This window comes from Bidens hawaiensis, unplaced genomic scaffold (genome assembly GCF_021521415.1).
Source record: "Bidens hawaiensis isolate Kalapana, Puna unplaced genomic scaffold, B.hawaiensis_p1.1 tig00002507_1, whole genome shotgun sequence".
Classification (NCBI taxonomy): Eukaryota; Viridiplantae; Streptophyta; class Magnoliopsida; order Asterales; family Asteraceae; genus Bidens; species Bidens hawaiensis.
The window spans coordinates 2,640,476-2,658,947 of NW_027491137.1; the positions used below are offsets into that span (position 1 = coordinate 2,640,476).

The following is an 18,472-nucleotide window of genomic DNA, read 5'->3' on the forward strand; positions in this document are numbered from 1 at the left end:
TAATCTCGTACCTAATCCCTTTTTGCTTTTAATGTTTTGGGATGTTCATGTGTTCATACAAACTTAGAGTCTTAAACTTGTTTATGAACTTTAGTCGCGCAGTATCCCATGTGTTGAGGACGTAGACTTGGCTGTTTATTTGTATGTGTGGATCATTAACCGTCTTGTCGGTCTATTCCGCAGTTTTCATGGTACCATTAGATGAACACGGGAGAACTATCGTTTATGATTTTCTCTTTTGTTTACACATGCACAGTTTGTTTTGTTTGAGCTCAATTGTGAGCACTGGCAGTCTTATGAATCTTAGAGTTGGTCCCGATCAGATTACACCCTTGTTGAAAACCAGACATACACATGTTGCGCGCAGATTTATTGTTATCTATGTATTGTATAAAACTTGATTTCTCACCAACACGCAAGTGTTTGACGTTTATTTTAACACATGTTCAGGTTTGCAGTAGCTGTTTTGGAGCTTGTGGACACGTAGGAAGTTTTCTTTATTTTTGACCTAGATTAAAATGTATCAAGACAAGTTATTGCTGTTCGAATATTATGATTTATAATATATTGATTTATGATGATTTATGTTATCTTATTTTTGCTTTGCGCGTGCGCGAATGAATGTATTTATTAAATATTGACACCCAATAGTGTCACGAGTAATGAAACAATATGTGGCGCCCCGATGTATAATCCGCCTTTGGTCGGGGTGTTACACAAGACATGGATGCATCAACATTGTCTATAAGAAAATATTTGGTGGTTTATAAAGTTTATGTTATAAAGTTTTAAATTTTGTTTGTAAACATTCTACTATGTAACTTCATTTTTTGTGAGCTCATGTTTTGCAGTACTTTCTTTCTGTATAAATATAAATTGCAATTTTATATCATAGTGACATCTCAAAAAACATATTGAAAAAATATCTTGTCGTTTGAAATTATATGTGTGTACTTGACAACTTCTATATTTCCGCCCGTGTCGTACACGGGTCAATAACCTAGTTAATAATATATTTAGGGTCATGATAAAAGGGTTTCACAAATAAATGAGATGTTATAACCAGTTTAAAAGCTATTTGGTTTTGATGAGACCCATGACCCGCTTATTTTTTTATAATAAAATTGTTTCTTAATATAAACAATACAATTTTTTTTTTAAAATGGATATTGATTTTTAGTATATCCCTATTTTATAAAATTTTCATATAAAATATTTGGTAAAATTAATTTTTATTATTATGAGATGTTATAACCTGTTTAAGGGTTATCTGAGTTTGGTGAGACTCATACCCGTGAATTCGGATCAAATGGATGAGATCCCTTCATTTAACCTGGTGGTTTGAGAGAATATAAGAAGAAATCAGAGAGTTTTTAAATGTTCCGTTTAATTTATATATTTAACATAATTGTATGGGGGGGCTGAAAACCATTACCAATAGCATTGCATTAGGTCCTATAGTTGTATCATGTTTGATAGACATATTTCCAAAATTATTGGAGCCTGTATTTTTTGATTGGTAATAACAAAGTGTGTAACAAATCTCTAATTATCTTCCTCACAACATCCGATAATCACTCACCCTCCAAGTCCTTCTTTCCATCCAACTCCACCATGCCTATTACCTTTTCCCCAAACATTACCTCGTTGTTTCAAATTAGCTATAGCAATGGGTATGCAGCCCAACCACAACCACCACTATAATGGCACCCTCCTCCGTGGCCGCCCAACCCCGCTACCATTCTAACCTCCCAACCGTCCACTCCGCCGTTTCCTGGCTCTTCCTTTCCTTACTCTTCCTCTACATCATATATTATTCCTCCATCCTCTTTGAGACGGCCCCTATCTTCACAACCACCACAAAAACATCTACAAATTGCCAAGATTCCGGTTACATCCGAAACAAGACCACCCCAACACTTCGGTTTGACACCGAGCTCAAACACATTGCATTTGGCATTGCGGCCTCCTCCCGACTATGGCAGACCAGGAAGGAATACCTCAAGCTATGGTGGCGGTGTAGGGAGACGCGAGGGGCGGTTTGGTTAGATAATCAAGTTAGAACCACAAAAGATGAAAACTTACCGGACATCCACCTATCTGATGACACATCAAAGTTTCCATACACAAACCCGAACGGGGATCATTCCACCATCCGGATATCCAGAGTGGTATCGGAAACGCTGCAGCTGGGGCTGGAAGATGTGCGGTGGTTTGTTATGGGTGACGATGACACTGTGTTTATTGTGGAGAATTTAGTGAGGGTTTTGTCTAAATATGATCATAATCAGTTTTATTATATCGGGACGACGTCAGAGAGTCATTTCCAGAACATGTTGTTTTCCTATGGGATGGCATTTGGTGGCGGTGGGTTTGCGATTAGTTATTCGTTGGCGGTGGAGTTGGAGAAGATGCAGGACCGGTGTCTTCGAAGATATCCCGGTTATTATGGGAGTGATGATAGAATGCATGCTTGTATATCTGAACTTAATGTCCCGCTCACCAAAGAACCAGGGTTTCATCAGGTTAGTTTTGCAAATTCACATACATGTATATTTATGTAAAGAAGCCATTCAGCCAATGATTTTGCCTTAACTCATTGCCTTATATTATGGGATTCTTTTAACTAATATATCCCTTGATTTATGCTTTCCTTATTTATGCATTTTCCTTAAACATGTTCAAGAATTGTTGATATTGTTCATTGTTTAAGCCTGGAATTGGACTTTCTTCACTCTCAACAAGCGCTGCCTTGGCCTTTGGTTTCTCGCTCTTTCCCTTTCCTGGCCACCATTCCGGATAACCGACTAGTTTGAAACAACCGTTACGATTATGTCCGTCTTTGTTACAAAAATCACAGTGTTCAACACGATCATTTGTAACATGTTTTCCAGCCTTTGCTGTCATTTTGTTTTGTGAGTTCGCGTTGCCTTCTCGCTTCATCTGAGTCTGAAATGCTGCAGATTCCATGGCTGTTCACTTTCTGGTAGTGATCATTCTTTGCTGCTTGTCTTGAGACACAAGTTGGAAAGCCGCTGTTAATGCGAGACTCGGATTTAGCGCCAAGATCTGGGTTTTTATCACAGAGAATTCTCCGTCTAGTCCCATGAGAAATTCATACAATCTCTCTTTATTTCTGATGTCTTCAAGTTGTTTTCCAAGATTGCAGGAGCAACCATTACAGGTGCAGTGTGGGGAGGGAAGGATGGTTTGAATCTCATCCCCTATCACACGTAATTTGGTAAAATAAGCACACACCGACGCTCTGTCTTGCCTCGTGTTTGTGAGTGCCTGCTTCAATTCGTATGCACGAGGTGCACTTTGTTTCCCGAACCTCTCCTCGTGTTTGTGAGTGCCTGCTCTGATACCATAAAAGAATTGATAGAAGACTGAATATTATTCTTGTATATGGGTTAATTCTATAGAAGAGAATTACATCAACATATATAGCCTAACAAACTATACAAGGAAAATGCATAAACAAGGAAATCATAAATCAAGGGATATATTAGTTAAAAGAATCCAATAATATAAGGCAACTAGCTTTAGAAACCCGTGTATTACACAGTATAAGTTAATGTATAAATTACAATAAATAATTTAATATAAATAAAATAAAAGATAGTTAAGTTTCTTTATATCATGTAAAAAATTTACTACAAATTTAGTCGTTTTATATCATCAAATGTATTTGAATTTTAAATCGAGAATGAGTTGTTCTACCATCGGTATACAATAATGAAGCAATGCTACTGAAAGTAACATTTAAAACAATAAGGCCTTTAGATCTGAAAGATGTAGTTAAAGTCTTTCATAAAAAATGCTTCACTCCATACCCTAAACCATAAACCAAAAAAGACACCAGATTTTCCTTTTTGAACAGCTTTTATTAAGTCTCTTATACTAAACATAAAAAATGAAAAATTTGTTTATGATTTTTAGGACTTATTAAACATTGAATATTTGTAAAAAGTAAATAAAATTATTATAGTTTTCTTCAATATGAAAATGTCTCAAAAACTAAATATTAGTGCACTCTTTAAACATAAACTTTTTTATATGCATTTTAATTTTAAAGAAAATATATTTATGAAACATAATTATTAGATATATTAATATTTGTTTTATATTAAGTATGTTTACAATATAATTTATAGCATTAATAATTCAGTCAATGGAGATTGACCAATTAATACAGTATGTTGAATTTATAATCAATACTATATTTAGAAACAAGATATATTTTTTTTCTTTTCCATCAATAGAAGAGAAATGATTTGGGCGGGTATTTGATAGTAAGAATTAACATCAGAATGCCATGTGTTCAGAATTATTTTCTTTTATTAGTATATAGGTAGATGAGTTAAGGCAAAATCATTGGCTTCTTTATTATGTGTTTAATTTTTAAAATTATTCATGGAAACATTGTAGAAATGGTTAAAACTTTTTACCATTTACTTATAAATGTGACTATTCGAGTTTATTGATTCGGTTTAACTTAATGTGCAGTATGATGTGCATGGAAGTTTATTGGGTCTATTAGCAGCCCATCCAGTAACTCCGTTAGTCTCACTCCACCATCTTGATGTAGTGGACCCGATATTCCCCAGGATGCATAGAGCACAAGGCATCAAACACTTGCTAGAATCAGCAAAGTATGATTCCGCAAGTATCATACAGCAGTCCATCTGCTATGACAAGAAAAGAGAATGGTTCATTTTGGTGTCATGGGGTTTTGCAATCCAAATTGTTCGGGGAGTCCTGTCTCCACGAGAGCTAGAGACGCCGACTCGCACATTCCTAAACTGGTACAAAAGGCTCGATTACACGGCATACGCATTCAATACTAGGCCTGTCACAAGGAACCCATGCCAGAAGCTTTTTGTTTATTACATGAGCACAACTAGGTATGATAAAGCTAGGGGTAAGATTATTGGGATACATACTCTTCATAGAGAACGCTACCCTTATTGCAAATGGGAGATGGAATCCCCTGACACGATTGATACAATTGTGGTCTTAAAGAAGGAAGACAGTAATCGGTGGGAAAAGGTACGTACCCTTTTCCACTATGTTTTCTTTCAAACTTGGTTTGTAAAATGTAAAAGAGCATGTAAAGGTTTTATGTTAACGTACACTACTAAACATACTAAACAAAGGAGTATTACTGATAGATTCCATGGCTTGGTAAATCAGTACTAGAAAACTGAACATTTACGACAGCTTTTCCGGTCGCATAAGGCCATACGCGATTCATTTGTGACCGAAAAGGCAGTCGCGAAAACCTCATGGGTAATCCTGTTTGCAAACTGTGTTAGCGACTGCTGTCATATTGTGACCAGATATATATTGTCAGAAATGTTGCGACTGGTGTTGTGATTGTCGATTTTTTTCAGTCGCAAATAGTCGATATACACCTTCACCGATGGACCACCGACCCAATATGTCGTCAGTGATACTCCTTTGTTTTGTAGTATGATGTACGAACACGAGGTTTATGAGTCTTAACATATAGTTAGTTCCATGCTATTGCATTCATACTCTAGTCAAGTTTTTTTTTTCTTTTTTTCCATACTGCAGGCACCAAGAAAGGACTGTTGCAGGGTCTTGCCTGCTAATAGCAAAGGAGTTCTATACTTGTGGGTTGGAAACTGTCAAACAAATGAGGTTATTGAGGTGTAGACTACTAGAAGAGTACCCTAGTTTCTCATAGATTTATTGCTCCCTCATCATGTACTTATGCCATGGGACTAAAGAACAGAGCCTGCTGAACTGAGGATTAGAAGATTCAAAAGTTTTCTCAGCACCCAAAATAGTTTATCGACCAACTTTGAAAAAAAAAAATGGTAATCAGTGTAGCAAAATGACAAAAATTTTCTTGTTTTCTTCGTCACCAGTTTCCTTTTGGTATGCATAGTTTTGTGTAAATGCTAGATCAAACTTTGTATTGTATCTAGGATTGCAAATTTAATCGCAATGAACATGTCTTTAACAATGCTGCAAGGCCGAGTGCTCTCTGACTAATCGGTATAAGGTATACATATGTATTTCTTGTTGTCCACATACTTATTGCAAGTCTCTTCCAAAACACGTAACTGCGTGATTTGAGTTTTCTTCTCACGTAACTACGTGATTTGAGTTTGCTACTTTGTTGAAGATGATAAAAAATCAAATATCAATCACGTACATGTATGATTATAGTTTTCGTCTTTGAACATGAACATCAATATTCTTTCTTTCTTTTTTTCACGTAACATGAATATTATTGTTTTTCATCTAAGGACATCATTGACTACATTAAAGTATATTATTATTAAAAGTAGTGATTAAATCGAAACAGAAGGCAAGCGAGCAACAAGCTGCTCCGGTATCCCTTTTTGAACTAAAAACTCGATCTTTTAGAAATTACATTGGCTGAAGTTGAAGTTATAACATTATTATGCATGACCCGTTGAACATTATTATGCATGACCCGTTGAACTGGGATAAGTAACTCCACAACTTCAGAAACAAGGAAACAAAAAGTGTCAAAAGCAAAAGGAATATTAATTAATCTTTCACAATTAATTGATTGGACTTTATATAAAGAAAAAATTACAATTTTTGTCCTTTTGAATTAGCAAAATTATGGAATGAATTATTTTTGAAAATGAGTTTCACTCTTTATCATTTATTTGCTTGTTTCCCTCGATTTTTGTCCTTTACACTAACGGGTGTTAAGTTTTTCAGTTAAGACGCCTTATGTGCATTTCACATGAGGGCATTTTAGTCTTTTTACCTTTAAAGGACTATTAGTGTAATTAGCTAGTTTTTGTAACTTGGTCAAACCATTTTAGAAGGACCATTTATGTTATAATTATTATCTAAATTTGGTTAAAAAGTAAACTCTAAATCAAATAAAATACACAAAATGTTATATATTTAAACAGCAAACCAAATACGTTATTAAAGTATAAAACAACTTTTTAGAGCTATATATTAAAGTTTACCAACAATTTGTTGCAGACGCTAGATGTATATGGTCCACAAATTTATCAAAAGTTATTAAAAATTAAACTTTTCAAAACTAATAATGACAAATTAATAAAATATACGTTTTCAAATAACCTATCATCTTCCTTCTTCACTTACCTTCCCCACCCATTAGTATCAATTTACTCTGTTGCAACTCGCAACAGTCACTTCCAGCGGTCGGAAAAAAACACAAAGCATCAATTTGAACTTGTTCTCTCTTCACTGTGGTTCCATCCCTGTTGTAACCGACGGTGGGCATGGGATGTATGTTGAATAATTGTATACTAATGCATAGGTACAAAAATGGTACTCCGGTAGCCTGACGGTGGGCACCGGCAATGGCCCACCGTCGCTAAGCCCTAAATCCGCTCCTGCAGACGATTGCTCAGAAGCAGAAACCCTAATTACCTTTGACGGCTAAATCCCTCTCCTCCGACACCCCACATCGCCCTTAACCCACGATTCCTTCATCTTCACTTTCCCAAACCCTAAATCCTGGAAAATCGCCTAAAGATCATGCAAATCATCCATCATTCACCAATGCGAAGCAGGTGCTCGGATTGGCTGTTCAGTCAACGCATCGAAAAACTGTGCACACTGTGGTGGAGAAAAACCTTAACCAAACAGGATTTAATAAAGAGGGAAAATGTGAAAAGCGAGAAATGGCGAAGTGTTTGGAAGGTTCGAGGATAAAGTGTCGGAAGTTTGTGGAAAATAAGTGTTGGTTGGTGTTTAGGGATGCTCGAGTGGTGGTGGTAGGTGGTGAGGATTTGGAAGTGAGGATTTCAAAGTGATGGTCCTTCTATAATGATTTGTTGTAGATGAGGCAGAAGAAGATAGTTGTCAGGTCTCACTTATAAAGAATTACATAAATGGTCCTTCTAAAATGGTTTGACCAAGTTAGAAAAACTAGTTAATTACACTAGTAGTCCTTTAAAGGTGTAGGTCCCAACGTGGGTGGATCTAACAATAGTCTTGGATCAACCGAGCTTAGTGCTAGCGGAAATCACACTCAGCCACCTAAACGGTCTCGGATCTTTAGATGTTATTTTCTATTAGTTTTAGAGAAGAAAAGAGAGAGAGAGAGAGAGCCTATAGAAAGAAAGAGTGTGTAATGAGTTTTAGCAAAAAGGTTTTTCTCTTTGAATATCAACAACTATAATTACATACACTAGCCACTCTTTACTTCTCATGCATGCTTCCTATGCTTCCTATTTATAGGGAAGCATGCATGAGAAGTAAGTCACATCAATGGCCCAATGGGCTTTACAAAAATTATTTCTCTTGGGCCTGAAGTAAACAAAAAGGCCCATTACATTAACATCAATACAAAAGACTAATATAAATAAAAAGGGGCCTAACAATCTCCCTCTAGTCTTTAGTATTGGAACCTGTCGGTGTCGTAATCAAGCCAGCCGTCCTCGGGTAGTGGAAGTTCAACAACTCTTCTAACAAATTTGTTGAAGGCTTCCACTATCCGGTTTGTGTTCTGACGACCAACGTCCTCGACGGTTCCCAGGGGTGAATTGTATAGCTTCTTGATGTCTTCTATGTGCAGCCCCATTAGCTCGTGCTCGTCAAATACGCGAATTTCAGGCAGATCTTTGCAGCGTATGACGGCCTCCCCTGTCGTGTTGTCAAATTCCCAGCCTGTGAATTCTCAGAGGATGTTGGGAATAAAGGGCTCTCCATGGTAGATGATGTGACAATTCTTTGCTGCCCTGTACCTCCACATTGTTCGTGGCTCTCCGGTGGCTGGGTCTATTTATCTTGGGTTCTTGTACTTTCGACCCTTTTTGGCTCAAAATCCTTGTAATCGACCCTCGATTGACGATGAAGGTAATCGGGGATCCAACTATCCAAAGTGCTCCCAACCGTACCATGACCTAGAGCTTTTCGAAGATAATTGAGGTTAAGCTCTGGTAGTGACTTCAGCTCATGATGGTTGAGATAAATCAGATCACCACTATATCGCCTAATCGCCCAACATGCGTTCTCCTTATTATACTTTGCATATACAATTAGCGAACATCGTGGTAAGGATAGATGAGATCGCGGGCACATGCACAACTTGACACAATATGATTCTTTCTCTTTCTCTTTAGTGGTTCCTGTGTCAAGTCATCAGTTGGATTGGAGACGGGATCAGCAGCAAGAGTCTCTGTAGTCTGAACTTGAGCAGGAGGAGTGTCTGGATTAGGTGAGTAATTGATGTAGTCATCTTCAACCCCCTTCTCTGTATTCTATTCAATAAGTTGCTCCAAGTTCTTTCCCGCTTCGATAAAGTCATCCATAGCACCTGCAAAGTCATCAGGAAATAAATCTTTATACATGTCAGTAATCTGTGTGTCGTGCTCCCTGACTTTGCCAGCCGAGTCGTGAGCAGCAGGGTCTTGAACGTCATGTTGAGCTGGTAAAGGTGATTGAGTGTTATCTCCACCTCCACCTCCTGCTGCCCCGGCCCCTCTGTCTCCACCGGCTCCACCTTCATCATCATTATCGTCATTTTCATCAAAGCTATCATGAACTTCATCATCGTCATCATCTTCTTCCTCATCATCATCTTCTTCATCACCATCATCATCACCATCATTTCCACCACCAACACCGCTAGACTGGCCGCCCTGTTGTACTAACCGACCAACAGTCGCCTCTCCTTCAGATACTACAGCCTGAACTCCTCGCATGGTCACAGATGGACCTGCGGTAGGTTGTGAACCACCGACTTGAGAAGTCTCACCAGACCTTTTCCAAGTCCCAAACACAGCGTCCAGCCTATCCTCCAGACCATGAAATTCATCTTCTTGAATGCCCATGAGGTTTGAGGCCGCCTGGTACTTACTTACCATCTCTTCATTTGTCTTGAGCTGTAGCTTATTTAGACGATCTTGTTCCTTGAACTTTTCTTGTATATCCTCCATCTCGGCCTTGAGTGAATCGAGGGAGGCCAATGAAGCAAGCTGATTCTCCAAGATTGTCACTCTTGAATTTGTGGCCTCATTCTCAACATCCCACTTCCGAGTGGCATCCTCGATCTTCTTGTTAAGACTTGTCCTGAGAGCACTCGCAGATGGCAAATTTCTTTCCAGAGTGGCCAATTTGTCTCCAAGTCTTGAGTTATCTGCTCTCAGGTTTGCGTTTTCAGAGGCTTCACGATTCATAAGCGCTTGCAGATTTTGGATTCGGGTGTGGAAGGTGTTGGTCAAAAATCTGTGATTCTCAGCAAGTGCATCACTTGCTTCATTTTGCTCTTCCAACACCCTAACCCTCTCCCTTAGAGCCTCTTTTTCTTCCTCATCCTCCAACGCCTTTTGTTTCATCTCCTTAATGAACTTGAGGAGCACAATCTCTCTTTCCGCCCTCTTAGCGTTGGATTCCTCCAGCGCGACGATCCTATCGAGGATAGGATCGGCGTATACTGGAGGTGTTGAAGACATCCCTCGGGAAATAGGTTTGGGTGAGATAATGGTGGATGGTGGGGTGGTGAGGTTGTTGGCAAAGGTAGGGTGATGGCTTGGGTAAGGATAGGTGTAGTTGTAGAGGTGGGTGGTGTTGGTTGTGTCATGGATGGTGTGAAGGTTTGGGTTGGGGAAGTTATAACGGTTTTGCTCCACAAGCTTGTTGTATGTATTGGTGAGCTGAAAATTGACGAGGTGAATATGGATGAGGTTGGTTGGGTAGGTGGTGTTGAGACTTGAGAAGGTTCGGGTTGGGTTTTTTGTTGTGGTGGTGAGTGTGGTAAGGATGGTATTTGGGGTAGGAATTTTGAAATTGGTTGGTCTGTTGGTGAAGGTTCAGGTGAGGATTCTGGTGAGTCATGGAGTAGGGTCTTGGTTTTCTTGGCTTTGGTTTTCTTTCTGGTTTTTGGTGTCTTGTAGGCAGGGATTTGTATCTTGGTTACGTCTAGTGTCTTGAGGGCTTGGGCTAGGGCTTCTTTGGTGATTTTTGGTTGGTCGGATGGTTTGTCTTGTGAGGGAGTCTCGACAAGAAACTTGGTTGACTTCTGGGAGTCCCCAAGTTTCCTCAAGCGCTTTAGGGGCAGCTGGTCTTCTTCCTCCTCCTCAAGTTCTATAACTTTGCCCTTTTCATCCTCTTTCCTCTTTAAGTCGTGCTTGGCCTTTGTTCGATCCTCGGTCGGCTCATCACTTGAATCTTATTCACCTTCAACCTTGGGTTCATCATCATCTTCACCCTCAGCAGACGCCTCGTCCCCAGCAGGCTCTGTCTCCTCAAATAAACCAAACTTAGGACCCGGCCTTGGTCCCACATACTGATGACCCCTTCCCTTGGTGCTCAGCAACACACCGAAGACCGAAGTTTTAATCTCATTCACATGATACGGCTCGGGAAGTGACTTCTTGTCCTTGGCCTTTTTGGACCCCGGTCATGAAACATCTGGAATCAAATCGTCCAAAAGCAGCTGCACGAATCTCGGGTACATAAGCCATGTGGCACCACTCTTGATGTTTCCCAACATGCACAAGAATATCCTTCTAGAGTAGTTGAACTTCTCTCGAGTCATCAAAGCAGACATAATACGAACCCAGACTGTACTCATACTGTCGAATCCTCCACGAGTATCCACAAAGCAATGAGTGACAATGTGGAATAAAAACCTCCAGTATGGTGGAAGATGACTCTTCTCGAGGCTCCTCCATTCAGTGTCGTATCCCATCTGTTTAACAAAACCAACCAGCTTCTTCCTATTTCCCTTCTCATATGTATAATATGGCTGGTCAGCAATCTTCAACAACCGTCTAATGTCTGCTTCTGAAATAGTCAACTCCTTTCTGGCAACAGTTGTTGTGAAAGATAGAGAGTCATCAGCAACCTTGGCAAACACCCAGAAGTCCAAGACCCATTTATAGTAAACAGCTGGGTTGGCGGTGATAGCATAGGCAAGGGGTGATTGCTTGAGCCCCTTGACCATGGAGGTAAATACTTTGTCTGCCTTTTCCTTTGGCAACCCGAGAGCACAAAAATTATTATGACCCTGAAAGTTAAACCAAGAGATCATGAGAATCATCATTAAGTTAAAACATAAACAAGATAATTTAAGTATAAATATATTAAGTATCTACATATTAAGTTAATTATCTTTACATGAATGATTGATTTTATATAATTTTTATTTAGATAAGTTAATAAGTTCCAAAAACCTATAGGTACTATGATTAAGTTCCATAACAGTTTATAATCCCAAACAGTTCAATCAGTCCAGTAGCCAAAGTCAGAAACCAAAAAAAATTTCTAAGTATAACTTTTTCCCTTCGCATGGTTAAGCGGAGTGAAACAGAGATCATTTCGCTTCGCATGACCCTGAGAAGCGAGAACAGAAATAATTTCGCTTCACATGACCATGAGAAGCGAAACAGAAATCATTTCGCTTCACATGACCATGAGAAGCGAAATCTCCTTCCAAGCGAAAATATTTCTTGGCTTATATTTTGATTCCATTTTCCTCTCTTGTGTGTCGCCCAGATCTGAATTAGGTTTCTGAAAAGTTTGAAAGCAATCCCCTTTGATTTACTTGGTCAATTAAACCCTAGAATCTATGACCAAGCCCCACGACTACAAACTGTACATAAACAACCCTAACTCTAATAATCAATGATGATAATCAAGATCAATAAGTCCAACAACAGATTATAGACAAGATATTAATCAACACATATGAAGATCAGCCGTAGATCTAGCCGACGGTTCATCTGAACCATCGTCTCGATCCACGAGAACCCAGAAACAAAAAAGAAGGAGGTTCCATGATGGTTTGATGATATACCAAGGGTGGATAATCTGGATTCAACGGCATAGTGGAGAATAATGAGGAAGATCGATGAGGAATTGAAGAGAATTTAAGGTTTGAATGTTTGAAGATGAGAGAGAAGAGAGAGTAAAAGATAAAAATGTTTGGTGAATAGTGAAAGATATTTTAGGTTTCCCTTATATATAGGGTCAGCCTATCTCACGATAAGGTCAAAACATCGCGAGTATTCACCGAAAATACACTCTCAGTCCTCGGTCTTTAAAATAATTTGCATTTTCAATCCCTGAAAAACATTTACCCATCGAATCCGAGCACTTGTATGTTTTGCAAAATTTTCTTTTGTTGGTCTGTAAGCATTAACGTTTGCACGATCGATCTCTTTTATCAAAACAAAACACAATAAAAGAAGACACTAAAATAAAGGCAAAAATAAAATTAAAATTAAAATTAAAATAAATAAACAGAATAGAATAGAATAAAATTAAAAAAAAATAAAACTTAAAATATTAAACTATGCAGATACTTAATATTTTAGAAAATAAAACAAAATAAATTTAAAATACAGAAAATTTAAAACATTTTAAAGTTAAAAACAATAATATTGAATTAATTTATATAGTTCTTTTCTTTAGTTAATTTACAAAAAACGATCAAGACATGGAATCATATTGATTTGCAAAGCCCTAGATCGCGTTTCCATTTTGAAGTTATTATGACACAAGTTCATCATTGACTGTAGATATTGCCTCTTTTTTAACTTGACAAGTGTTTTGATGCCAAAATGATACATTTGAAGTACAATTAGGCACGGTGCTTATGTGGTTCCCACTTAATCAGACATATTACTGATTCCGTCATATCTCGGGTTTACTTTGTGTTATCATATCACCTCAACTTGACTTAAACCTTTCTTATTTGATCACAATACTCTTATTAACATACTTGACACTTTGTACTTTGTACACTCGACATTTTGTGCTTTGCACACTTGACTTGATCTAGAAAGATTAAAATAAAGCAGAAGTTCAGGCCATAACAATCAGGTCGGATAATACCATATTATTGCGCAAAGAAAGTCCAAGGCTGGAACAAAAGAAAGAAAATAAAACAAAGCAGAAGACTCAGGGCCTTAACAATCAGATCTTGTATGACTACAAACGTAGAAAGTCCAAGGCTTGAGTCGAAAATAAATGAAGAAATAAAGCAGAAGTTAAAATTCCTAGTACTGACTCCTTTTCTGACTCCTTTTCTTTTGTTTTTCTGACTCTTTTGTTTTCTTTTTCTTGCTTTTCTTGACTTTTTACTTGACTCTTTTCTTGACTCAATGAAAATTAAAATTGACACTGACTTTCATAAGACTACTGTGATTAGGTAAAGAGAGGCTTGGGTATGACATGTATAGATACATTTTTCCTTAATGAATATGACTTCACGGAATCATGCACCGCTTCTTAAACGTATAGCCACTAGCAACGGCATTAGCTTAAGTTTATATCATCCGACACTTACTTGTTTGTCAGGCCTACCTACACATCTATGAATGATCTTGTAGCCTTTTGTTCTACTCTTTTAACGCGCTAAAATCATTACATACCAACGTACTATCACTTTCCAAAGGGTTGGATCAGATTTCTCAAAATTTGAAAATTTTAATTATCCGGCTCCCTCTAAGCAGGATAATACTTTTTGAATTTTTGAAATTTTCTTAAATGAGAGTAAGGAGGAAATTAATATTATATATTATATATAAAAACTTAAAATCTTTTTGTTAAGTCAAGTGACTTGATTTTTGTTTTTCTAAAAATAAATTTAAAATCTTTTTGGTGAGTTAAACTTAACTCATTTTCTTCCTCTAAAAGTGTGACATATTTGAAAAATATTTACAGTTTTAAAACAAAAAAAAAATTACTCAAAAGAAATCATGCTCAGTGACTTAACGAGAAACAAAAATCGAGCACAACTAAAAGCTTTAGTAAAGAGATCTGCAAAGTTATAGTCAGTATGGACCCTTTTTATATTGACAAGCTTACGATCATAACAATCACGAATAAAGTGTATTCGGATGTCAATGTGCTTAGTCTTTGAGTGCTGGACCGGGTTTTTAACAATTGCAACGGCCGCCTCATTATCACATTTGATCGTTGATCCATAGAAATTTAAACCGTAATCCAGCAGCTGATGCTGGATCCATATCACTTGAGAGTAGCAGCTGGATGCAGCAATGTACTCGGCTTTTGCTGCGGAGGTGGACACGGTGACTTGTTTCTTGCACTGCCCTGAGATCAACCGATTTCCCAGGAATTGACATCCACCAGATGTAGATTTTCTGTCCAAATCGCATCCCCCATAATCACTGTCGGTGTAAGCATGAAGTTCCAAAGGAGATTCCTTTGGATACCAAATACCCAAACGTGGTCTACCCTTCAAGTATCTGAAAATACGCTTGACAGCCGTCGTGTGGGATTCTCTCGGGTCAGACTGATATCTGGCACACTGACAAACAGGGAACATGATGTCCGATCTGCTTGCAATGAGACACATCAGGGAACCAATCATTGACCTATAAAGGTGTTGATCGACTGGTTTTCCCGATGGATCAGGAGCTAGAACAAGTCGCGTTGCGATTGGTGTCATGAATGATGATGAGTCCTTGAAACCAAATTTCTGAACAATGTCTTGAACGTACTTTTCTTGGTGAATCAAAGTCCCGTCCTTCTTTTGCTCAACTTGTAAGCCCAGGAAGAAAGTCATCTCCCCTAAGGAACTTATCTCAAATCGCTGTTGCATAACCTCAGTGAACTCCTTGCACAGATCCTTATTCGTAGACCCGAAGATGATGTCATCGACATAAACTTGTACAAGAATCAAATCACTGTTGACCTTCTTGACAAAGAGAGTTTGATCGACGATTCCTCTCTTGTAACCATTCTTCACTAAATGATCAGCTAGTGTGGCATACCATGCACGAGGTGCTTGGTGAAGACCATATAGTGCTTTGTCAAGGCGGTAAACATGATCAGGATGAGTTGGATCCTCAAAACCTGGAGGTTGACTGACATAGATCTCTTCTTTTACTTTCAAGCAGTCTTCACGTCCATTTGATACACTTTAAAGTTCATGTACGAGGCGTATGCCAGAAAGATGCGAATTGCTTCCAGTCTGGCCACCGGTGTATAGACTTCATCGTAATCAAGACCTTCATGTTGCCAAAAGCCTTATACAACAAGCCGGGCTTTATTTCTAATGATCACCCCTTGTCATTTTTTTTTATTTCGGAACACCCATTTCGTTCCAATCGGCCTTTTATTTTCTGGTTTCTTTACTAGCCTCCAAACATTCAGCTTCTTAAATGGTAACAGCTCTTCTTGCATGGCCTCTACCCAGGAGTTGTCTTTCAGTGCGACTTTGTAGTCCTTGGGTTCCACCTGTGAAATAAAACAAGCAAAAAGACATCTGTTAATGTTACCAGAAGTACTGTGTGTTTGGATGCCAGCGACGGATCTCCGATGATGTTCTCAGTCGGATGTCGACGATGAATTGGTAGCTGTGGAATTTGGTCGACATGCTCGACTGGTGTGGCCTCAAGTTGGATGGTCAGGCTCTCTATGGGATGGAAGACAGTGGTCGTAGGGACCGAAACAATCGGTTGAGGATTAGTTCCATCTTCTTGTGGTTCAACCAAATGTTCTGTAGCAATGGGACCTTCCCATAGGTTATCATAGAATGGAACAGCTACTGCTGGAACAGAAGTTGTGTTGGTGTTATCAGAAGTTTCATTTGGACTTGGTTCAACCTGCACACATGATGCGTCAACCTCCATTGCAGGACCTTGATTGTCTTCTTATGAGAGAGGTGTGGGGACCGATTTCACCACACTTGGTTCTGCAGGGGGTGGCTCTACTTGATCAACTTGAACATTTTGATTGTTGTCGGCTGATACGTATGAATCAGAATCTGAATCAGTCATGTCTTCAACAACTTGCAATTCAGTGGTGTCGGCAGAGCGCTGCTCAACAACAACCGGGGCTTGTTGATTAGCCACGGGTTGTACATTAAGTATAGGTGTAGCAGCAGCTATGTCAACATGTCCAAGATCTTTCATAACAGCATACATCAGTATAGACTGATCATCATCAAGTTGAACAAGTGGAGAAACAACAGGGGAAACCTTTGGTACAACTATTGTCATGTACATTCCACGAAATTGCTTGAACAATCCTTCATAATCAAACATCCAGTCTGGACCTTTGTGTGCATCAGTAGGGTTTAACTCTTGCCAATCAATGTTAAAGGACTCCAAGATTACTTTTGAATTCTTGTTATACACGCGATAAGCACTTTTATTAGCAGAATAACCAACAAAGTAGCACTCATCTGCCTTTTCAGCAAACTTGGAGGTTGTTCCAACATTTGTTTGGAGTATGGTACAGGGATATCCAAACGTTCTGAAGAAATTTACCCTTGGCTTCGTTCCATAGAAGACTTCATACGGAGTCTTGTTCAGTCTTTTGTTCAGAAGCACACGATTCTGGGTAAAGCAAGCAGCGTTGATAGCTTCACCCCAGAAAATCAATGGCAGTTTGGAATATGAGAGCATTGTTCTGGCGGCTTCCACCAAAGTACGGTTTCTTCTCTCAGCCACCCCATTTTGTTCGGGAGTGTAAGGTGCACTGAGTTGATGAATAATTCCCTTGTTTTGACAGAATTCATTCACCACCTTGTTGCAGAATTCTGTGCCGTTGTCGCTTCTGATATATTTCACCTTCTTATCAGTTTGATTCTCAACCAACACGATAAACCTGAGCAGAAATTGTGACGTCTCGTCCTTGTGCCCTAACAGAAATGTCCAACTGAAACGCGAAAAAACATCAGTAATAACCAGACAATAGGCTTTTCGACCTATTGCCATTGGTTGAATTGGACCAAAAAGATCCATGTGCAACAACTGAAGAGTGGAATTATGGAATTGATAAGCTTGGGCCTATGAGGGAGTTTGTGCTGTTTGCATTTAGATCAAGATAAACATTTTTCAGCACAGTGAAAAGACTTTACTGGCAAACCCCTCACATGGTCACCTTTAACCAACTTGTTCAAGTTCTTAAATTTGACGTGACCCAACCGTCGATGCCATAAGGATGAATTGTTCTCCGAGGCCTTGGACATCAAACAAGAAGCAGACCGCATGGAATAATTGCTTCTCATGTCCAGAATGTAGGCATCGTTGTGCCTCGGAGTACGCATCATAATCCATTCTTCAGGGACTTTAAAACCTGGTTTCAGAATGAGACATTCATTTTTAGTAAATAGGGTTGAAAATTTCTTATCACAGATTTGAGAGACGCTGAGCAGGTTGTGGTTGAGCTGTTCCACCAGATTGACTTCATCAAATGTCAAAGTGCCATTCGAGACCTTCCCTTGTTTCATTATCTCTCCTCCAATATCATCGGCAAAAGAAACGTGACCACCGTTGAATGGTTTGATATCGAACAACAGCGACTCGTCTCCTGTCATGTGTCGGGTGCAGCTACTGTCTAAGAACCAAATACTGTTGACAAGCCGTCCAGGCTGTCCCTGCACACACGAAAAACCAATTAGTGGAGGGTTTCCCAAGACACTCTTGTCTCGGGAAGGTTAAACACAAAATCACCAAGTTTAATTTTATGATTTCTGAAAATATAATCCTTGGGTGAA

At 38.8% G+C, this 18,472-nt stretch overlaps 1 protein-coding gene across 1 annotated transcript; it reads left to right on the forward strand.

Moving 5' to 3' along the window:
- Positions 1-1,703: 1,703 nt before the first annotated feature.
- LOC143619807 (uncharacterized) lies at positions 1,704-5,688 on the forward strand. Its single transcript, XM_077091652.1, has 3 exons — positions 1,704-2,525; positions 4,510-5,052; positions 5,581-5,688. Exons 1-3 carry the CDS (start codon positions 1,704-1,706, stop codon positions 5,680-5,682), a joined length of 1,467 nt encoding a protein of 488 aa, XP_076947767.1. The 3' UTR covers positions 5,683-5,688.
- The last annotated feature ends 12,784 nt before the right edge of the window (positions 5,689-18,472 follow it).

What these genes read in the sequence shown, in the direction of transcription:
- LOC143619807 (XM_077091652.1), top strand. Translation starts at nt 1,704, where the DNA reads ATGGCACCCTCCTCCGTGGCCGCCCAACCCCGCTACCATTCTAACCTC. An exon ending in AAGAACCAGGGTTTCATCAG is followed by an intron (nt 2,526 to 4,509) that starts GTTAGTTTTGCA and finishes CTTAATGTGCAG; the next exon opens with TATGATGTGCATGGAAGTTT. An exon ending in ACAGTAATCGGTGGGAAAAG is followed by an intron (nt 5,053 to 5,580) that starts GTACGTACCCTT and finishes TCCATACTGCAG; the next exon opens with GCACCAAGAAAGGACTGTTG.